Below are 22,095 nucleotides of genomic sequence, written 5' to 3'. Positions count from 1 at the left end.
ATTGCCTACTCAAAGCTAGGCTCTAGCTAAGAAACAACCCCCTCCCATTTAATTCAACTGGATTAATCCCTATAATGTCCATGTTGTTGTGTGAATTAAATTTTCGTGTTGGAATAGCTGGCACTATTATGGTTTACTGAAATTCTAGGATAATACGTCAACATGATGTCAGAGGCATTGAAGGTTTGTTTTATTAGATTTGGTCGACAAGAATTATATTACGTAGATTTCAGTGCTGATATTCATTTATATTTCTGATTTCTCATGTTGAAGATGTTTATTTGTTTTTTCCCCTGTTAAGTTTATTCTTGCATGTGCCTGATCACACAGTTGCATTCCCCCCCCCCCCGTTGATGTTTGACAAGCCAACAAGGAGTGGGCTGGGAAGGGTTCAGCTTGCTGCTTTGGGTGCTTGAGAGTGTTCTCAGTCTCTTACTGTGAGCTGTTCCCCTTGTGTTCTCAGAAGTTTGTGCATTCCTCACCAGGCCTGTTACTCACTTTCACCAGAGGCAGGTCACTAAAGGAGATAAATTAGGTTAACACCTACCCGAGATAAATGCAGACAGATAATCTCTATTGCTTACTTTCTAACAATGCTGCATCCTCTCCGTGGCTCCACTGAGACAATATAGGGCAGACATCAATTGTGGCTTTCATTTACATGTCCTGTTTGCTCTTCGAAAGTCCTGATAGTGTTCTACAGCAGAAAAAAACCACTTATTTTGGTTGAGATCCATGCAAGGTACAGTGTCTAAAACCTGAAAAACTCAGTTTCAAAGCGATTCGTCAGCACTTTGAACATATTCCCTGACATAAATAATGCATCTGGATGCTCAAAGTTGTGAATTAAGAGCAGTGAAAATATTTGCAGAGTGAAGCTAGATAATAGTATTTCAGAAACAAATGTTACTTTCAGGCTGCATAGTGAGAGATAGTAGTACCTACAAAGGAGATCACAGAGCAGTTTTCAAAAATCGGTCCCCTTAGGATGAGTGAATAAACAAAGTTACTGCATTTAAATTCGCAAACTGGTGTATTTCAGGAGTTGATTTCAAGAGCGCTGTTCATGTGTTGCAGGTTATACAGAGAATATTCTACACAGTCAATCGATCCTGGTCTGGGAAGATCACTCTAACAGAGCTGAGGAAAAGCAACTTCTTGCAAGTATGTTGGTTTCTGCCTGAACAAGATACAGAATGCGTCGTACCTTTTGTTCCTATAGCTGTATACTGCAGAGCGAGGGAGGCCAGGTGCGCGGTGCCGGGAGAGTGCTGGAGAGTTGTGTCTTGAGCTGATGTGAGAGAAGACCAGGAGCTGGAGTAGCTAAGAGTGCACTGGTAGAAGGTCAGGGGATGGCGGTGCACCAGCTCTGCAGCTACAGCAAGCAGGTTGGCTCTTGGCTCCTTCCCTTGCCAAAGAGGAAGGGAAGCCAGACGCAGCAGTGCGCCTATGTGAAGTGGCTCACTGAGCAGCCAAGAAGAGCTGCTGGACGGCCTACAGCACCCGGGGGGTAGGACAGCCCATTTCCTGACTCCCTGCCGGCCCTGACAGTCAGGCAGGCATGCTGAGCCGTGCGATTGCAACACCATGCATCTCGGGAGCTGATTTCCACTTCAGCGGTAGACTTCCTCAGAAAGGTTAATGCAGCTCAGTTCTTGTTACAATCCATGTGCTGTATCCTTACATTGGGCAGACGTTTCTGGATTTGGACCGCTGTTCTCTCAATATTTTTCCCAAAAGAGCACCAGGTTAAAACAGTCTAAGGCTGTCACAGCACTCTCCAAACTACTAGCTGCAACAAGGTCTTTTAACATCACATACGGTCGCTTATTTCGTCTATGACTGGAGACACCTTCAACAAGCCCATAAACACCAGCAGGAATACCACCAGGCCGAGCAGCAGCACCAACAGCAGGAGCTGCCCACGGCATCGCACTGCTCCCGCACTGTCCCCCGGCACAGCCATCACCGCTGTCTGGCCGGACCCGCTCTGGGCCCGCTGCGGGCTGCTGCCACGTCTGGCCGTGTACTCTGCCACTATCGGCCGTTACCCTCGGTCTCTGAACTCCACGGCAGTCAGGCTTCCTTCTCTTTGATCCCAACGGCTCACCTTTACCAGTGTCTGATCCAGATCCCCAGGCTCTTCCCGCTTATCTCAGTGTGATCTGGATCACAGGCTGTCCCCACCTGTCTCTGCCTTGTTGGGTGCTGCTGTCACTGCTCCAGACTTCAAACATCCCCCGGCCCAGCCATCATCGCTGTTGCTGCTCGTTACATCCAGTCTCATAATCTGAAGGGCTTCACACAGGGCACCAGTTGTCGCAGCACTCCCCAAACTACTAGCTGCAACAAGGGCTTTTACCATCTCATACCAACATACTCTTCGTGTCAGTCCCTCTGCTGCCTTCTCCTCGTCTCTCCTCATCCCAGGCGTGCGTTCTCTCTCTTTTCTCTGCTTCTTCCTCCTCCCTCTTCCTTGGCTGCCCAGCCTCTTAACAGAACCAGCCACAGCTGCACCTTATCTACATCAGCTGCCCCACCGCCCCTGAAGCCAGCCCACAGCTGTATATTATCAATGCTAATTAACCCGGCTTCATTCCTCTACATAAGGCTGCTCAACTGCAGCCCAATCTAAAAAGCCAGAAAGTCTTTAGGCTGAGAGGTTACGGACTCAGCTAAAACAGTGAGACTTCCCCACTGCGTCCTGTTCTCCCTTCCAAACGTGGCGTGCTGTCTTCCTCAAAAGCCTCAAGCGTGAGTTCGTGTTCCTCCTCCTTTCAGACGTGTTCTGCCCCAGTGATCGCATCAGCTAATGAAGAAAATCAGTGCTCCCTTGGGTTGTCTCATGCCAGTCCAAGCCCTCTGATCCCAGTTCCTCCCTAACCTCTGTTATAAACAAATCCTCCCAACTTATCTTGCATCTTTATTCGCTCATTTTCTCCCTTTATACACTTCCCCTTTTTCTCCTTGCAGGTCTGCTCTGCCTTTCATCTCCTGCAGCAGGGAAGTTGAGCTCTGATTTTGCTTGGGCAGCCCTTTGCTGCGTGTGTAAATGGTGTACTTTGGCATGAGCTATAAACGAAAAAAAAATTACTGAAAAAACTCCCCAAGTGATTATATCCACAAAGAAATGGAGAGACCCCTGAAGAATCTGAAGAGGCTAGTGAGTGATTGATCAGAGGTTTTTAGACTTGAGTGTCAGCAAGTCTGAACGGTGCTGGTCTGGCAGTGCCACCCTGTTGTCCCTGCCTGAAACTTTACTGAACCTGGTGGATAGCAGGATGTGAGAGTCTTGTTGAGACTCGGTTGGGTTCCTTGGAGCTGGAGGTCACTGAAAGTTGACATTGAACTATCAGTGCCTGGCACAGCATCTGCTCAGAACCACAACTCCCTGGGGTAGCTCTTGGGCTGTGTTCCACCTCTTCCTTTCTAAGAGGCTGTGAGGGCAGGGGAGGACAACCCTATCGCTCACTTGGGTCTGTGAGCGTTTTCACATTCCTGCAGCCAGAATTTGTTAACCTGAAAAGGCTGTCTGGTGTCCCATGGCCTCAGCACTAGGAGAAAGGCAAGTAGGGAGGCGGCACTGGTAAATGTGCAATACCCTCCTGTTGGTGGGAAGATGGAGAGGAGGGAAGGACAGAGGTAGGTCTGAAGTAGGAATGAAACAAGGACGTTGTCACTAAATGTTTTCTAACAAGGCATGTTAACAGATGTCACGGTTGGAAACCTGTCTGAGCCTCCCAGTTAAACCAGACTAATTCCTGCCAGTGACAGCCCAGGGAAATTGGTGCGATTGGTTTGATCTGCCCGAGATCCATCCCTCCTTCCCCAGTCCAGGCATGAGTCTGGAGCAAGATGATTTTGTCCTTTGGGAGCCATGGAAAGATGTGTGATGTGTAAAGATGTATCTTGGTTCCTGTGGAGAGCTGTGCACTTGCTGTCATAAATGGCTCTGAGAGTCTCCGGTGCAGGTCAGGAATGTTTCACAAATAACAGATCCCAGCTGAGACAGCAGTTGTGTCCTTGTTTCTCTGCCTCACTCTTCACTGTGGCTGAAAATCAGCAGAAATTGTTCACCGAGCGGCAGCAATACTGTGCATACGTACGCTAACCGGGAGGTTAAGGCTGTTGAGGAATGTGGTACCCAACTCCCGCAGAGGCTGGGGGGCTTCGGCTGCTGAACTGCCTTTGTCGAGGTTTAACTTCCCGCTTTATTTGTGCTCTTCCAGACGCTTGCTCTTTTGGAAGAAGAGGATGACATAAATCAGATCACAGATTATTTCTCCTACGAGCACTTCTATGTTATATACTGTAAATTCTGGGAGCTGGACACTGACCATGATCTTTACATCAGCCAGAAGGATCTGGCTAGGTACAGTGACCAAGGTATGCTGCCTGCAAGCTGTGGTGGGACAAAGGGGCTTGCTGGAAACAGAATGTTCCCACTAAAGAGTAGCTTTAATTTGGGTAATTTGATGCCTCAAGAAACGTAAATAGAGTCATCTATCTCTTACACAATCGCTGATTTACAGAGACACTTGTCGGGGCTTAGACACAGGGAAACGCAGTACACGTTATTTTCTGCCCGAGTAGCTAGAAGGGGAACGTCTGTTCACGTGTGGGTCACTGCCAGAAGGACAAGCTAAAATAACGTCTTGAAGCTTGCTCATTATTTACTAAGGGTTTTGCAGGAGCTTGGAAGTAGGGACAAGAAGGACAAGCCCATGTGAATTTCAGAGATTGCTGAAGTGCAATCCAGTAACACATGAGAGAAACACCCGAGTCCAGCAAAGCGTGGTGCATTCAGTTTGGGGGTGTACTCAGGGGAATCTCTCTTGACTTCAGCGTGGAACTCCTTTCTACAGCTTGAGCAGATGCTATGGGTTTTCAAAGGTTCAAGGGCTATGGATGAGTTAATGGAATACAAACCCACAAAAGGGCTAAAAAATCCAAAGGCACTTGTTCTGTGTGTGTTGTGCTAGACGGAGGCACTCAGGTCGGCTCCCTTTAGGATTACACATGTTCTGAGAGCATGATGTGCCCATGTGGACATACTGCCTGTTGGGACTCATGGTGTAATGTCTGGGGCAAGAGCTTGAGCTATTGACCAGCACGTTTAATCCCGAAGACGAAGCTTTCTTGGATTCTTCCATGTGGTTGCTGCACTTTTTGGAAGAGTAGGTCTGGGAGAGAGAATCCAATTTGGGGAAATGTGTTCAGCCGCAGGGTGTGACTGAAGTTGGCAGGAGGGGTGACGTGTGTGGTGGGGTGGGGTGGTGGGTAGGGCTGCAGGGATCCGTGACAAGTTGTCAGGCACTGCTGGAGCTCCGGGGATGGGAACAGCATTGTAGGCGCCGAGGTCCTGTGGGCTGAAGGAGGAAAGGAGGAAAGGGGGGTGAGAACGACAGCGCTGTAGGTGGGTGTGTGTCAGGGCAGTGTGGTGGCCCACGTGTCCTGAGTGCCGGTGTTCACAGGAAGACCATGGGGGTTCTGGGCGAGTGTGGCAGCCACAGGGGCCAGCGGTGTCGATAGGGCTGAACGGGGTGCGGATGGAGGAGTGCCTGACTTGGCGTGGGGAGATGGGAGACCTGGTCCCTTCTGGGGGGATGAAGGGCGTGCTGCACGCAAACCTGCAGGGCGCTGGTGCTGGGGAGCCAGGTGGAGGGGTGCTGTGGGCAGGGTGAAGGGGAGAAGCATCGGTGCAGGCGTAGAGCAGCCTGTCAGCACTGGGGTTTGAGGGGGGTGCAGGCTGGGTCTGCCTGGCTGGGCTGTCAGAACTGTGCCAGGACTACAGAGGCGGTGGAGAATATTTAGAAGGTGCTGTGGTGGGGGTCCAAAGGAAGCGTGTCAGCAGTCTGGGAGGGCGAAGTCGGTGCAAATCCTGCTCAAGACTGGTACTTGCTGCTTGCTGGTGTGGCTCTGTCATAACAATCTATCCCACGTGTTTCCTGGCTGGCAAATCCTTGCTGCTCACCTAAAATTATCCTTGTTTTTCATTGGCCTTCCCTGCAGCAGGGTTGCTACAGCTTGCGCTCTGTTAACAAGCGTTTTATAGGGATTCGAGGTGTGATTTTTGCTTGATAACTGTAGTTCTTCTGCAGTACACACCGAAACAGTCTCCTATCAGCAGAATTTGCTTATGTGACTAATGCTACAGCAAAGTAGGAGTAACACTGCCCACGTCCAGGAATCCAGATAACATACAGTTGGCATGTTTGTGGCAAAATGTGGTGGTTAGGAGGATACAAAGGCAGGCACACAGGGAAAGTCATCTTTGTTTTTTATGAAATGCTGCTAAACAGAGACCAGTAAAATGGTTAGACAGGCAGTGTAGACAGAGCATTCTTTTAGCAATGGGAAATGGCTTTGTTAGATTCAGCATAAGCAACTGATTGCCATTATTCCTGTGACCTGTAGCTTCATTTTCTCTGTGTTTTCTTTGTTTCCAGCTTTATCAAACAGGATTATTGAGCGAATATTCAGCGGCGCTGTGGTGAGGTGAGGAATAGCATACTGGCTGGGGATAGAAGTGTCAGGCTGATCAGAAATGCAAGATACTCTCAAAAATCCCCACTGATCGGAATGGTTTCCAACATGGTGCTCCAGTTGGAGCTGCCTCAAGACGGAGTGAGACTGCTGGGTATCTTAAGAAAAAATCCCATAGGATGACGACCGATAGACCTCATTGTAGAACAGCTGGGCACAGCTGGAGGGAACATGCACCATGTGTTTGTGCCCCGCAGTGGCACAGGGATAGCTGGAGAGCACTGCTGGAGAGCCTCCAAAAAGTAAACCAGCCCAGCACTCGCAGTGGGAGGGGGTGTGGGAGATGAGCCCCAGCTCTGCAGGGAGAGCAAGGCAGCGACTGCTGTGCGGGCTGAGCGGGTGGCCGTGCCCCGTTTTCTCTCACAAATTATTTGGGGCTTTTGAAAAATGTTGGATAACATTGTGAGCATTGAGGAGCCTGATGATTTGGGGTTTGGTTTTTGTTTTTTTCCCCCCTTGTATGTCTTCCAGAGGCAATGAAGTTCAAAAGGAAGGCCGCATGAGTTATGCTGATTTTGTGTGGCTCTTGATTTCGGAGGAAGACAAAAGGAGTGCCACAAGGTCTGACTGATTTTTGTGTATTAGTAAAAGTATGGAGATGAGCAGATAAGATTATAGAAAATTCTGTGACGTGCTGCTTTCTATGAGAGATGACAGCTTTGGTGCCAGTGATTATTAGGGAGAAAGCAACTTACTGTCAACATTTGGTCAAATCGTTTGCCTTTCTTGAGCAGAACTTGTGTAGAAGCAGTTTTCTTTAATGTTAAACGTCTTGGTAGTCACCAATCCCTTTGGTTACCCCATGCCATGAAGCGATAAACCCATGAGGCGTTTGCAGCAGACAGGCATGTGCCCTTCATGCATGTAGTAAGTGTGTAAGAAGGGTTTGGAGGGAAACTTCACTGTGTCACTTTGTAAAACCTGCCTGTGTGCCTGGTTTGTACAGCCACTGGGAGGCTGTTGTGCAGAGCTAAACTAGAGCTGCATGTGATTATTAGGACAAGGAATCTTATGAATAAAAATGAGAAGAAGAATTCATAAATGCGGTGGTGAAGGGAGGATGTAGAGTGTAACTGCCTGAAAGCATTGCTTTCTGTATGAAGGAGTAGAGGAAATAACTGCATACCATGTGTGCCTCATCACCCACCAGGGTCACTCAGGGACAGGCAGTGTCCCGGGTTCGGAGCTGGTTGTATTTGGCCAACTTTTGCTGCTGAATCAGACAGGGACACCCTTACCTACATGAGCCAGTTGAGCTGCAGCACAGTGGACACTTGCTACAGCTACCAGGTGAAACAGGTCACAAGCATGGCTGTACTCACAAGCCACCTAGGAGGCTAACAGGAGGTGCTCTTGAGTGTTGGCTTGTGCCCTGATCCTTCCCAAAGGGTATTTTCATCCCTGGTTTTATGCCAGCCTTTGGGCAGAAGAGCACTAGGGGATGGGAGAAAGGGGACGTGCATTGCTGCAGTCTCTGCTGTATGGATTTCCTAGTGCAGTGCTGTGCTTTCACTAGTCCTGTCTCTTTTTCTTAGTATTGAGTACTGGTTTCGGTGCATGGACCTGGATGGGGATGGGGTGCTCTCCATGTATGAACTGGAGTACTTTTATGAGGAGCAGTGTGAGCGGATGGAAGTGATGGGCATCGAACCACTGCCATTTCATGACTTGCTGTGTCAGATGCTTGATCTCGTTAAGCCAGAAAGGGAAGGTAAGTCCTGTTTAATGAGAGTTTCCATCCTCTTTGATCTATATCGGACTGAGAAAGTCACGCCACTGTGAAACCCATCTGTAGGTAGAGCCTTGAGTTAGAATCGCAGCGCTGAAATTACTGTGCAAGGTCAAAGTCTGAACAGTGACTTTTGTGCCATAATGTTATGCGTCAGGAGGTTTGAAATACTAAAACAAGAGACCTTGTGAATTAACTTGCTGGAACTGGAGCAACAAGTCTTGTATGTTCCAGCTGTGGCATGTGCTCACAGCCTGGGTTATGAAACTGGACCATGCCCATTCACATTGATTCATATTTCACATGGATGTGAAAGACCTCCATATGTATGTGGAATTTAAGCCTAATAAACATACCCATTTATTGAATAATGTTCAAATCCTTGACTGACTTGGGAAGAAATTTTGTAATATTGTAGCATACTGGTGTTATAATTAAAACTTACTACAAAACTGACAAGGAACAGGTCCAGTCTCTCACTAAGTTAGAACTCAGTAGAACAATAATGTGGTTTTTTTTCCTGTAGGAAGAGTAACCCTGAGAGACCTAAAGAGGTGCAGAATGGCTCATGTATTCTACAACACGTTCTTCAACTTAGAGAAGTACCTGGACAATGAACAGAGGGATCCCTTTGCAGTGCAAAAGGTATAAATCACCTTCATTTCTAAATACAGGCCTTCTCAAACCTGTTTTTGGAATGCTGCTGGATGAAGGGAAAATCCAACGGAATCCAAGAAAACTCTTTGCACGAGTAGGGCAGTCCAACAGCGGAACAGGTTGCCCAGAGAGGTTGTGCTGCTTCTATTCTTGGATGTTTTTAAGATGCGACTGAACAAAACCTCAAGCCCCTGATCTGACCTCATAGCAAATCCTGATCTGAGCAGAGGCTGGGACTAGGGACCCCCAGGGTCTCTTCCAGCACCAGTTATACTGCTGTTCTGTGATGTGGTTGCCATCACTGATCCTACTACACCAGCCCTGGCAGTGCAGTGTGTGATTCTAGAGAGAAGGAGCGGAGCCTGCTGTGTTGCGCTGCAGCTGAAGGAGGGGGCTCAGCTGCGCGAGGAGGAGCCCGGTTTGCTCAGGTTAGAACGGAGCTGTGAGATTCAGAACCTGAGATCCCATTTGTCCCTTCCCAGCCCCTACACAGCTGCGGCCATAAATAAGTAGGCTACATGTGAAGATTCATTCAACATCTGGGGTGGAGCTTGCTCCTTAAACCAGCACTAACGATCTTCCCGTAGCCTAAAGAGAACCAAAGGGAGAAACCTTCTTTACAGCGCAGGGGCTGAGGCAGGTGAGGTGCCAGCTCGGTGATGAGGCCACACACGTGGTAGTCTAGATGGAAGGTTTGGGGGTTGCAGATTGTGCCTGGTTATCAGCCTGGCTGGACTGTTATTCATCATCCTCTCTGGGATGATACAGGAGGAGATCGTGGGGTTTGTATTTTGCAGTTGCTGCTCACCGCTACCTGCGGGATGTTCAGAGACTTGAGTTTTGCCAGCTGTTGGTGTCAAGTCCCTCACTTCTGGTTCCCCTTGCATATGCAGTGAAACCAGATGTGACTACGGCTGAAGAGCCTTCTGGGAGATAGTCTTTGTCTGGTCAAAGTACAGTAAAGTGGAGGGGATGCCAAAACCGCCTCTGGTTCCCTCCCAGCTGTTCTCACATAACCTGTAGGGGGAACTTTGTGGTTCCATGATTCAAGGCTTAAATACAGCCCAAGCCAGAACCATCCTGGTTTTTTGTTTGTTTGTTTGAACCGGATTATAAGGGCAGTCAAGTGGGGCTAGGGGGAGGATAACTTGTTATCCCCATCTTACAACAAATGGCAGAGGGCCAAATATATATATAAGGATATTATTCTGTAACCTGCTCTCAAACTTGCCCAAACTCAGTGTTGTGGTTTAACCCCAGCTGGCAAGTAAGAAGAGTAAAAATGAGAAAACTCATGGGTTAAGATACAAACAGCTTAATAGGTAAAGCAAAACCCGCACACACAAGCAAAGTAAAACCACTTCCCATGGGCAGGCAGGTGTTCAGCCATCCCCAGGACAGCAGGGCTCCGTCACACATAGTGATTGCTTGGGAAGACAAATGCCATCACTCCAAATCCAAACGTCCCTCCCCCTTTTCTTGCCCAGCTGTATACGCTGAGTGTGGTGCCATACGGTACGGAATACCCCTCGGGTCAGCTGGGGACGGCTGTCCTGGCTGTGTCCCCTCCCAGCTTCTCGTGCCCCCCAGCTTCCTCGCCGGTGGGGTGAGAGGCAGAAGAGGGCTGGGCTCTGTCAAAGTGCTGCTCAGCAGGAATGAAAACATCCCTGTTACCAACACTGCTTCCAGCACAAACCCATTTTTACAGTACCAAATACTAGTACAAACACAGCACCAAAATACTGGGTACTGTAATCAAAATGTAACAAAACCCAGCACACTTAGCAAACTGTGAGGAGTTCCTGAAAAGATCATTTACAGTTCAGATTTAATTAAAGATTTAAAATCCCTAAGTTCTTTAACCAATATCAAACCTACCGGTGCAGGGCCTGCTGAGCTACAGCAAATAAAATGTGCCGTTACGGGTGTTCAGCGTTTCTGAAATGAAGCCGGCTCAGTTAGTTGGCAGCTCAGGTCACGTGCTGAGCTTTATAGACTAAGGGATGTATTTTTTCATAATCATTTGTGTGCAGACGTTAAAATAGTTTGAGATAATTGTGACTCGGTGCCTTCAGTTAAGGCAATTTTTGCCTCGCTGTTTTTATACAGTTGCTTACTAATCCTAGAATTGCCGTTCACGTGTTTAGACTTACTGTGAACAGCGGTAGAGAGGTGTGGACGTAGTGTGCTTGACTGTCTGATCTCTTCAGGACGTTGAAAACGACGGCCCTGAACCCTCTGACTGGGACCGATACGCTGCTGAGGAGTATGAGATTCTTGTGGCCGAGGAGTCTGGGAACGAACAGTTACAAGAAGGGTAAGCACAGGCACTGCCCGCCCTGGGGACACGCCACCTGGCTCCTGCTCAGGTTTAGGAGGAGCGTGTGCATGTCACTTTTCGCAGAACTAGTGGATTAGCGGACTTACCATTTGGACTCAACACTGGAGGCGTGTGAAGCCTGAAACTGTTGCCCCAAAAGGGCGTATTGGTGTGTTTGTCACAACGGGCTGCTTTGTGGGCAGCCCTTTGCATCGGCGACAGGCGCTGCAGTAATGAAGATAGCTGGGAAAAAGGACAAAGCCTTTTTCTTTCGGCAGCCATACGAAAAAAAAAAAGAGATGGAATGACTTCTGCTAGTCTTGGCCATGTATTGACCACGTCACGCTATCGTAGATTAGAAGCTGTAGCTCTGTTACATTTATTACACTAGCAGAGACTTTCTTCAGTCAAATAATTTTACGTCCTGGCAACCATCATGCCTATTAGTCTGTGCTCTTCATAAGCTGTGTTGCAACATTTTCACTCATCTACTAAGTTTGTTGAGACTTTTTCTTTAAAACACTGTTGGTGTTTCTGCAATATCTACACTCATTTTTGCAGCCCTCTAGAAAATCATGGACAGACACTCTCGCTATTTTTGGAATCAATTAATTTAGGCAGAGCAGTTGCTCCAGAACTCTCTGTGTGCGAGGACCTCCTGCAGAGGCTCCTAATGGAGACTCAGTATAATTATCTTCTAGATTTGTGTCTGTGTTAGTATCTTCTTGAGAATATTTCTCTGGAAGTCTCCAGATTAATAACAAACATCCAAAGAATGCTTACCCTACGTTAATCTTGCATGATTCAGGATTTCACCCGTTCTTGAACAGTATTTAGAGCCATTAAAGTAAAAGCACTGAGAAGACTGCATAATTTTCAAAACTTCCCACACTGGAAATTGTTTGGGATAACAGTAGCAGCTACTAATTAGCCACAGGGATTTGCAAAGCTATTGAGAGCTATCTTTCCTTCTCTCCCTGTGATGTGCATCCAAACAGCTATGAGCTGTTCCCTCGTCTCCTTTGAGCTGCCTTGCCTTTTTGTGGCCTTCACAATGGAAAATGAGGTAGCACAGGATGGAAGATAAAATGGATATATTCCCTGAAGCTGCTTTGCAACACCTGTGTCCTCAACACAGAAAAGAAATAGCAGTCTGCCGTAAAAGCTTTGCAGGACCATGCATACCCAAACTCACCAAAACCAGAGGAAAAGTGGTAGGTGATGTCACATTTTTGAAGTCTAAAACAGCTGTGTCTTCCTGTAAAGAGCATGGCAGCAACCTTGCTGCTTGCTTTTAAGAGCCCCTCAAAAGCTCTGTAGTCATGGCAGCCAGATTAGATCTCATTTATGGAGCATAGCAACAGACCAGGCAGGAAAACAGGAAGGGAAAAAGAAAAACAAAGAGCTGGATGCACAGACAAATTTGCCAGCAACAGGCATTGAGTTTTTGCGCATACATTATTTCTGGGTGTGCAGAAATAGAGAGTGGGGACAAAACAAGACAATTTGAGAGCTGTATGGGAGACTGGAAGATTTTTGACTAAGTTAGCTGGCAGAATGTGAAATCTGGTATTTGTCTTATTAATACATTTGAAAATAACCATTATTCAGCAATCACAGATGAATTAGTAAGTGTGTGCCACGTTTGTGACTTAGCCCTGTCCATAGCTTCTCTGAGTGGAAGGTTTCTAAACCCAGTCAGTGTCTGTCTGGCTGTCTGCAGGCTTGTCCATGAGAGTGCACTGCTCCTGGAAGAGGGATCTCAGCAGGACCGTGGATGCTCAGAGTGACTTCGGGGATGCTGTGACTCTATGGAGAGCTGCAATCACCAAAAATGAGAGAAAGGTGTCGTCTTGCTCAGGACAACAACGAAGCATCACGTTTCACTAGAAGCTTAAGCTGATGTGAACACCCCCCAGCCATGCGCCGCTGTATGCACCTGTGCGGGAGACTCAGCCTGTCCCTGGGGGATGTACACACTGTCTGAAGGTGGCACCAACAGCTGAGTCTGACCAGCACCAGCTCATAATGCAGATAAAAGCATTGGGCTTGCAGAAACTTTCGTGCAGTCTTGGCTATGGCAGAAGTGGGCACTGCTGTTGCAGAAACCAGTTTCAGCCAGCTGATGTACGTGGACGCCACAACTGCCTTCATGGGAAAAGTCAGTTCCTCCCTCGGGAGTGGAATAAGGAGAGAGAGGCCATCAGTTATGCTGCTGGTAGGACAGAATCCCCCTCACCTGGGCAGCAGGGAGCGAGGGCACCATCCATGCGGAGCAGTGCTGCTCAGAGATGGATAAGTGGGACAAAGACAGGATCAGGTGATGTAGATGATGTTGGTTTAGGCAGCTCAGACCATTGCTCTTGTCTCCCTCAAGGCAGCTGATGGCTCAGTCTCTCGCTTTCATGAGCCCAGCAGCATAAGGAAGGGAAAGGGGGAGGGAGTACATTGCTGAACCACTCGCTCACAAAAATGTTTGCCAAAAGGAAGGACAAAGAATTTCCTGGAGCAGTTTGCCTCCCCTGAACAAGCTAGAGCTGCCATGGTTGAGCCTTGAGGAATGGGCGTTTCATCTGCATGAGCCTGCATTTGTATTTCTGGGACTGTTAAGCTTTGAAACTGGCCTGGAAGGAGAGAAGGTAATTATCTGTAGTGCTAATCTCATGGAAAAGCTGTCCCTTGGATGCTTCCATTTTTCCAAGGTGGGGAGGGCAGGCACTGTTGAGCCTTAAGGAGCAAAAGCATGAAGTAGAAGACTCACTCACATGGGAAAGGACAAGGGAAGGCCCTTTTGAAGCAGGTGTGAAAAGATTTAGTCCAGAAGCAAAAGACACTGGGTAAAAAAGTTATAATGGAGCCCCAAGTGCTAGTGAATGTGCAGGATAAACAATACAGGAAAGAGGTCCCATTCCACATATCGAAAAAAAGGAAGAAAGCTAAGAGAAGCTGGTAAAATGGAAGAAAAAGGGACACAAGAGGAACATTCTCAAGAACAGCATTCAAATGGAAATTAAAAGTTTTCCTCAGCTGCATCATCTTAAACCAAGGAGCCATTAGAGAAACTGAGGCACGTACGAGCACGCCGGGGCCGTTCCCAGGCGGGGGGCAGGGCCATCCAACAGGCACTGCTCAGGCAAAACGCATGTAGAGCGCGTACTTCTGGGCAACCTTGCATGCATCATCAAAACAGTTACTGGTGTAGCATCCAGACCGTTGTTTCCCTTCTCCCACTTATGCAAGAATCCAGAAGGTGGCAGAATTACTAAGCAGGTGCTTTCCTTTATGGAAGAGAAGATGAAGATGTTGGCCCGGGAGATCTCTATGCTGTTTGTCTCTTCTTCACATAGGGATCACCGGACTGTAGCATAGAATCCCCCCCACAGCAGGGCATGCATACAGGCTCCCAAGGGCCTGCTGTGCCTATGTATGGGTTAGTGAAGGGTAAAAACAGCGCAGGAAGTACCAGACGGTTCATTCTTGGCACCATCCGTGCTGGGGTATCAAAGGAGTCAACCTTTTTGCAGCACAGTTTACCAGTGAACAAACGGGAGTTACTCCTGTGCTTGCCACTGGAACTCCTGCTGCAGCGTTTCCTTCACGAACAGCATCGCTCTCAGAGCAAAGGGAAGATTTCCCATTTCCTGGGAGCTCTGAGAAACTAACCTGTAGCGTGCTGAGACTGGAGGGAGCACATCTTCAAAACATCATTTCTCAGCAGTAGGGATGGGATGAGAGCCCCAAAGCAATGTCCTGTAAAGCACGGAGCCCAGCCAGCCCGAATAGTGCAACTGCCTGGAGCTGAGAATTCACAGCTAAACCTCCTCGGGCCATAAATGCTAAGACCTGGATCTTCAACTTCAAACCAAGTGAGAGAGGAACATGACAGCACGGCCACAATTGTTCTTCTGCAGATGTCAAAATACATCCTGAGCCAGAAGATGCTTTGGAAACCAGGTGTTCCCGAGCAGGTCTGAGCAAGCCAGAGCTCCTCTAGGGCTTGGACGACTTTATTTCTCCACTGAGCTAACAAGACTACTGCGAGCTACTGAGTATTGTTACTGAAACTGGATTCAAGTTTTGTGATGCTGAGCACCAGTGAAAAGTCGTTCCAGACCTTAGAGATGAGGATGGATGGGAGCACAAAGGCACGTCAGCGGTCAGAATACCAGTTACTGCCACACTGTTTTCAGTCCTTAGAAATACCCTCCTCGAGGTTAACGTCTTGCATGCCACTGTGTTTTAGCCAGCTGTTTTAGTAGCCACTGAAAATGCTGTCACCAAAATACGCCTTTTAAAGACATACCTTTTATCTTTGCAGATCATTTGAAGAAGACTATGACACAGATGAAGTCTTATCTCCCCCTGAAACTGGAGACAAGTCAGACAAACTAGTTTTCTCAGATCTCTCAGCATAGAGATGTGGAAGACATTTAGTCAGTATCTTTCAAACTGGATAGCATTCAGTCCCAAGACACTTAGGGATTTTTCTTAAATCCATCATTGGAGCAATGTGCTTTATTTTGTACACTGTAACTTGAGAACCCTTTTTCTCTTCCTGTATAATTGCAATAAGGTAATTTCTATAAAAAGGCTTTTTACAATGTGTTATCATGCACGCTCATTAAAAATGGTGATTGCACCTTGTTTCATTTATATATAAATTCTGTTATGTCCCTAGATGTGCAATAAATGCCAGCATCTAACGATTAACTGTAACAACTGCATGCAACATCTACAGTGCTCATTTCTCAGTTCAGCCCTGTGCCGTTCTGTCCCCTTGACTTTATACCAGGAGTGACAAAAGAGCTGCCAAATTAACTTAAATGTATGTCTAGAAATCTTTTAAAACACAAGTCACAATGAAGGTTTTTTTGGGGTATTTTTTTTCTTTGCTTACTGTCCTGGAACCCAAGGCAGCATGCCTGCCCGTGGGGAGGGTGCAGTGCCCTGTTGTGCTGTAAACCACCGGCTCTTACAATTGACACTAGACGTATTTTACTTGTGTGAATCTGTGGATGGTTAAAGCACTACCTGGTGTAATGTTTCTCTAAGAATTAGAGACATAGTTAATATTTCTACATATTCTCCTCTGCATAAGAGGATCTTCCTTAGGCTAGTGATTTGTTTCTGTAGAAGTACTTGCTAGCATATTTACAAAGAAACCCACCATACGCTGTTTGGCTGATGTGTTGGAACTGCTGTGTCTTGTGCGCGCTGGTTCCGTCCATTCCTTGGGTTCTCCTTTCTTGTGTCGCCAACCTGTAGCCTTCTCCAAGAGACGAGGCTGAGATAACAAAGAAAAAAACCCAACCCTAACCTAGCGTGCTAAAATTTCTGTTACCAGAGGGATCCTTTAACCGGTAAAGGAATTGGTCTGCAATATTGCCAAACATTTCTCTTCCACCCATGAAGCGGGCCCCAGTCTCAGAGAGGAGATGCTGTGACTAATGAATTCTTGCTTTAAGTGCAAAATTAAACTGACTTTCCCTGTGGAATCACAACCGGTGTCTCTAGCAGGAGCAGACACTGCTGCTGGAGCTGCTGCTCCTCGCTTCAGCATCCTCTTACCCATCCTCAGTTTTAGCCGTCATAGATACACAAGTGGAGCTGGTACCTCCTCCAGCCTGGGACAGCTTTCAGCTCCTGTATTTTATTTCAGCTATCATAGTTGTGGCCAAATATGTAATGCTGGGTTTGTGTACACTACGTTTCTTCCTACCTTGCTCTAAGAACACCAGAGCGTGCCTCCTCCGGGCGTCCCTGCCAGCACAGCCGGGAGCTGCCGGTGCCAGGGCCATGTCTCCGGGCAGGCACCTCCTTGCCTGCACTGAAGGCAGAACCCGTCCAGTTGACCCGTGTATTCACACACACCCCGTTAGCCGGGGGCATTTTGCACGTACAGAGCCTGGCACATGGAACATCAGTCCCTAGATGGTACCTCTTAGTGTTAATAACCAAATAAGTAACCAGCTGGTCACTACAGATTCAGCTTTTCCAGGAGCCCTTGAAGCGCAGCGCCTGCCTCTCCCTGCCCGGGTAGAACATGCTGCTGCCTTGCTGGGGTGAGTAACTCTCCTCGGGATCAAAATCTAAGAGAGGGAGTTTTCAGCTGTACTGGGCTCGGGGATCCATTTTATATTTATTGAACAAAGCTGCTGTTTTATCCAGATGCATGCACAAACACACACACAGCGGGGATCCTGGAATCGGTATCTGGGAAACTTCTGGATGCCCAGGTTATTAGCAGAGGCGCTGCAAGATAACTTCCATTCCATAAGAAAAGACGTAAGCGGGGAGCACTAACGGAACGAGGATAATGCAGCAAACACTCAGGAGCGGCTCTGCTGGACACCAGGGTGTTTGAGTCTCATCTCCATCATCAGTGTGACCTCGAGGGGAAAGCTTTCCTGGAGGTGATTCCACAAAGGCCCGAACGCAGAAGGAACAAGGAAATGACTGCAGGAATGAACACAGGATGGAAGTCACACAGCTGCTAGTTGTAACCAGCTGCGCCCGCTTGTCACCAGCAAGCACCCAGGCAAAGCCGCCCACCGCTTCGCTGTCGGGGGCCCCAGTGGCCTTTTCCTTTGATAAGATTTTACATCTCTCCAAAGACAAAGATTCCTCAAAGGAACAAGAAGAACCTGACCCCATTCTAGGCTGAAACCGAACCCTTGTGTTACTTCAGCATTGCTTTTACCTCCGTAAGCAGCAGTACTGGAACGTCCAGTTTGCCAGTTCCATCAAGCCTCATTCCAGAATAACTTAGTGATTGTCTCCAGGGCTTTAACCGTGGGCAGCCCTTGTGCCTCAAGGAGAAGCAGCTCTCCTAGTGCTGTACAGAACAGTACAATAATTCAGGTTGGAAGAGACGCACATAGGTCTCTGCTCCATCTCCTTGCTCAAAGACAGGCCAGCTTCAAAGTCAGAGCAAGCTTCTCAGGAACAGATGCAGTCGAGTTTTGAAAAATCTCTATATAGATGGCGATTCTGCCGCCTCTCTCTGTGTTACACGTCCTCCTCCTCCTCCCGGTGGGAATTCAGAGCCACATCCTTTTCCGGGAATGATGTATATTCCTGGGAATGCACAATTTCTTTTTCACACAAGGAGGGAGTTAGATGAAGGGCTGGAGGACTTGCCTGTTGAGCAAGCAGCACCCTGTCCTGAAGCACAGATGGGTGCTGGGGTGCAGACACGGCCCGTGACGGGCTGCAAGAGCTGCTGCTGCAGCAGCCCTTGGTGCATCTCTCTTTTGGTTTGCATTTCTGTTCTTGCTAGCTCATACCTTGAGCCTACTCCTGCTCTTCCTGCGCGCTTTGCTCACCCACCGCTTCAGGATCTTTCATCCTTCTCCTCAAACGCCTTTTGCAGAGAGGCTTTAATTTGACCCATCCAGTTCAGACTTCCATCTCACATCACACCAGTCTGCCTAAACTGGCGCCTTGCTTTTTGAAGAAGTCAGTATCCTGAGCCTGGTAAAAATTACCGATTCCTTTTTGAAGGTTTGGCTTCAATAAACTGAGACAGGAGCTCGCAGCTGCTCTGCTGAGCCCTTTGGCCCCCGAACCCAAGGCCCTCTCTCCTACAGAGGTTCACCACTGCTACGGCAAAGCAGAGCGGTTCCAAACCCAAACATGCTTTCTAGTAGGTCACCACAACAAGCTAATCAAAGAAAAAAAACCCCAATTTACAGCAGATGATTTGCCTTACATGGGAATATAAGGACGAGCTACAGAAACAACCGCTAGCATGGCATCCGTGCAAAACTTGCAGTAATCTGTATTACTTACTCTAGGAGTAGAAATCCTCTCACTAACACATTTGAAAATAACCATAATTCAGCAGCCGCAGATGAACGGGTAACAGGGGTGTCCTACACCCCGTCAGTGACTGCCCTGCCCACAGCTCCTCTGGGTGGGAGGTGAAGCTGCAGCCTAGAGGCAAGGAAGATTTGGGAACTCGTGTCCCGCTTGGCTTTTCTTTCTGGGATAGTCGAAGTGTAAGACAAGGATGTTTGTGCATACAAACCCCAGGAGCTGGTCAGCTGTGCACCCCCCCAGCTCCAGAGGTCAGCAAGCTCGCTACAAGGGAGCGCCCCAGGACTCGCTCACAGGAACCATGAGAGCCCACCTCGCCCCGGCTCTGCCTGCCCTCTCCCGCTGGCAGCGCCACTTCAGGTGTGACATACCTTCGGAGACAGATCATGCATTTTTCATTGTAAATCCAGCTCAGACGGAGGTCTGTTATGAGCTGGATTCCTTTTTCCTTATGAGTAGTCAGGAAAGTGATTAAAATTCACTTGTGCGTGATAAAAAAAAAGCACCCGCGTTTATTTGTTCTCTAGTCTGCTCTTGTCTAGCAAAATTAAGGTCTGTGTCCTTATAAAACGCTTGCTTTTTATTTCTATATTCACAAATACTCTCTCTCTGCAGTACTAAGACTGGAGATACGGCTTGACACAAGCACATGCAATTACTGCTGGCAGGGTACTACCATGATTGTGGGTTTTTTCCTTCCTCTTGCAAAGCCTCGGCAGTAACGGCTGCTGCCGGCTCCCAGCAGAGGCAGGTGGCAGCAGCGGCGATTCCAGGTACCTGCAGGAACCTGCTGAACACCGTCCTGTGCTCCCGGAGTGAAGGGTTTAAGCGTGAGGACTCGAGATGCTCTAACCAAGGTCTTGTGCTTAGTTTCTGAAACAAAACATGCCTGCGAGACCAAAAAAAAAAAAAAAAAAGAGGTCACCCAAGTATTGTTTCAGCGGTATGTATTTCTGGAGTACGATGTTTCTAAATCGCGGTATTTTGGGTCTATGCAGTCAAAAATGAACCTTAACAAAGAGCATGAGCTGCTGTAAGAAAAACATGTAAACAGCGCTTACCCTTTTGTCCTGAGCTGTTCTCTGTATCACTGGGTGATGGGTTTAGAAACTGAGTATTTAAGAATAAAGGTTCTCATACTTTGTAAAAGTAGCTTGAAGACATTTTGTGCTGGCATGGTTTGATCCTTGTATTTCTACTTTGTATTTTCTTCATTTTTGGCAAATAAAGGACTTCTGATTTTTAAAAGCAAAACCTGTCTCATAGTGGTGGGATAAAGCGTTACTGCTTGCTTCATCTCCAGCCGCTGCCCCGGAATCACGTTCCCTGCTGCTGCTGAGCTTGCACCACCCAATGGTTCCCTGTCAGCAAGCCTGGCACCTCCAAAATTCCAGCCTTTCTTCTCAAAAACCCTGCAGCAAAGCACTCCGACCACTTACCTTCCTCACATCTTCACCCTTAACATGGAGCACTGTCCCTGTGCTGACTCACCTGAATGCCAAGCTCCCGCATTTTAACCTGTCCTGAAAAGATAGATACCTCTTGGATCTTCTATGGAGAAGGAAAAAAAAAAAAAGAAAAAGAAAAAAAAAAAAAAAAGGAAAAGTAATGCATTTTCTGATTTCATTATATGCAAATGCTCAAGCAGAATCACTGCATTCTCGTCTTCCTTCATCCGGGAGCCTGAGGGGTCAGCATTCCCTTGGGTGCCTAAATCTGTCTATAGCACAGCCACTTTTTGGTGGGGACTTTGGATTTTTTTGGAAAATATCAGAGGCACTTCAATTTGAAATGTTAAATAGGACCAAAGAAGATGGCTTGCAACATTATCATTACTACTTTATATAGTAGTATATATACCTTTCAGAGTGAATTTTGTCAGCCATGCTGCATACCTGGAATGATTCTGACATGTAAAACTGTCCTTTTCTTATCATTTCACATCTCAGACAGTTAGTTAGCAATCAAAAGGGTTGTTATAATTTGTATAAAAATTCAATACATAAAAAATTGTCTGGGGGCGTGCGCTTCTTGCATATGATAAAAAGATGCTTTTATTCTGGATCACACCAGACTTGGCACGATTCATGCGCCACATCTGTATGATCTTTTTCTTGCAAGTCTATCAGAGTTTCATCGACCAAGCAGCTCCTTGCCGTGCCGGCGGGACCTGCCCTGGGAAGCAGGCTTTTCTGGTTGGATTTTCTGGTTGGCTGCTGCATTGCCACTCTACAGGATTTTTCTGATAGTACAAGATTTGATGGTGCTTACAGGGGGGCGGCCTCCAAGGTGTAAGGATGACACCCATGGAAGCAGCTGTGCCAGACGACACCCGTTAGCCGCCGCCTCAGTCTGTGATGATGTTTTAAAACTCATACGCACGTACAAGAACATCTGCAGGGGGTTCAGCGGGAGCAGAAGAGTCTGTGCTGATCCCGCTTGTCCACAGGCACCGCGCCACGGGGCGAGTCAAGGCAGAGAGCGAGAACATCACCTGCATGAATGAGCTGCTAGGCGAGCAGCACGGACAGCGCAATCCAAGTGTTCACTGCCAGTTTTGTTCCCCTGCCCCTCCTCCCTCCAGGATTTAATCCCAACCAGTGATTTCACTGATGTGCAATACATGGAAAGAGCCTTTCCACTCAAAATGAAAGTTTAGGTGTTTTCTCTTTCTCGAAGGAGCATCTTCCACACGTTCAGATCTGGATGGCCAAAAGCACCAGACTCTGTACCGCTACACATGACCACAAGTCCACCCCTTCCAGAAGGAGCCCCTGCTCTTTCCATCTTTGCAACATGTTTTCAGGCAGGAAGAATCCCACAGCAGAACGCTGGGTGAACTCTTGCTTTGTCTTTCTGATGCAGCTCTACAAATTACAGGGTTTTAATAAATTTTGGAAGTCCATCACCATCTTCAAGAGGACCGGGAAGAAAGGTCGCAATACCACGCGCTTCCTCTATGAAAAGAAGTCCCCAAGCAGCTTCGCCTGTGCTGCCGCTGAGGACGGTTCCCCAAGTCCGCAGC

The 22,095-nt window shown here is 47.7% G+C and overlaps 1 protein-coding gene and 1 long non-coding RNA gene across 3 annotated transcripts in view; one reads left to right on the top strand and one right to left on the bottom strand.

The window, feature by feature from the left end:
- PPP2R3A (protein phosphatase 2 regulatory subunit B''alpha) overlaps positions 1 to 20,227 on the top strand; it is a 61,228-nt gene extending 41,001 nt beyond the window's left edge. The window contains exons 7-14 of one of the 2 annotated variants that reach the window (XM_056357943.1): positions 1,078 to 1,164; positions 4,230 to 4,386; positions 6,450 to 6,498; positions 7,018 to 7,107; positions 8,082 to 8,257; positions 8,802 to 8,920; positions 11,143 to 11,249; positions 15,571 to 20,227. In XM_056357943.1, coding sequence (XP_056213918.1) covers positions 1,078 to 1,164; positions 4,230 to 4,386; positions 6,450 to 6,498; positions 7,018 to 7,107; positions 8,082 to 8,257; positions 8,802 to 8,920; positions 11,143 to 11,249; positions 15,571 to 15,667 — 882 coding nt within the window. In that variant the 3' untranslated portion in view covers positions 15,668 to 20,227. Of the gene's footprint in view, positions 1 to 1,077; positions 1,165 to 4,229; positions 4,387 to 6,449; positions 6,499 to 7,017; positions 7,108 to 8,081; positions 8,258 to 8,801; positions 8,921 to 11,142; positions 11,250 to 12,975 lie in introns of both variants that reach the window. The other variant, XM_056357944.1, reaches the window with a different exon arrangement.
- LOC130157911 (uncharacterized) lies at positions 169 to 4,218 on the bottom strand. Its single transcript, XR_008825088.1, has 2 exons — positions 585 to 4,218; positions 169 to 517 (listed from the first exon to the last, which is right to left on the bottom strand). It is a non-coding gene; the product is annotated as an uncharacterized LOC130157911 (long non-coding RNA).
- Positions 20,228 to 22,095: the final 1,868 nt, after the last annotated feature.

This window comes from Falco biarmicus, chromosome 13 (genome assembly GCF_023638135.1).
Source record: "Falco biarmicus isolate bFalBia1 chromosome 13, bFalBia1.pri, whole genome shotgun sequence".
Classification (NCBI taxonomy): domain Eukaryota; kingdom Metazoa; phylum Chordata; class Aves; order Falconiformes; family Falconidae; genus Falco; species Falco biarmicus.
Note: the sequence above shows the minus strand (reverse complement) of the source record. Positions and strands in the feature narration are given on the sequence as shown.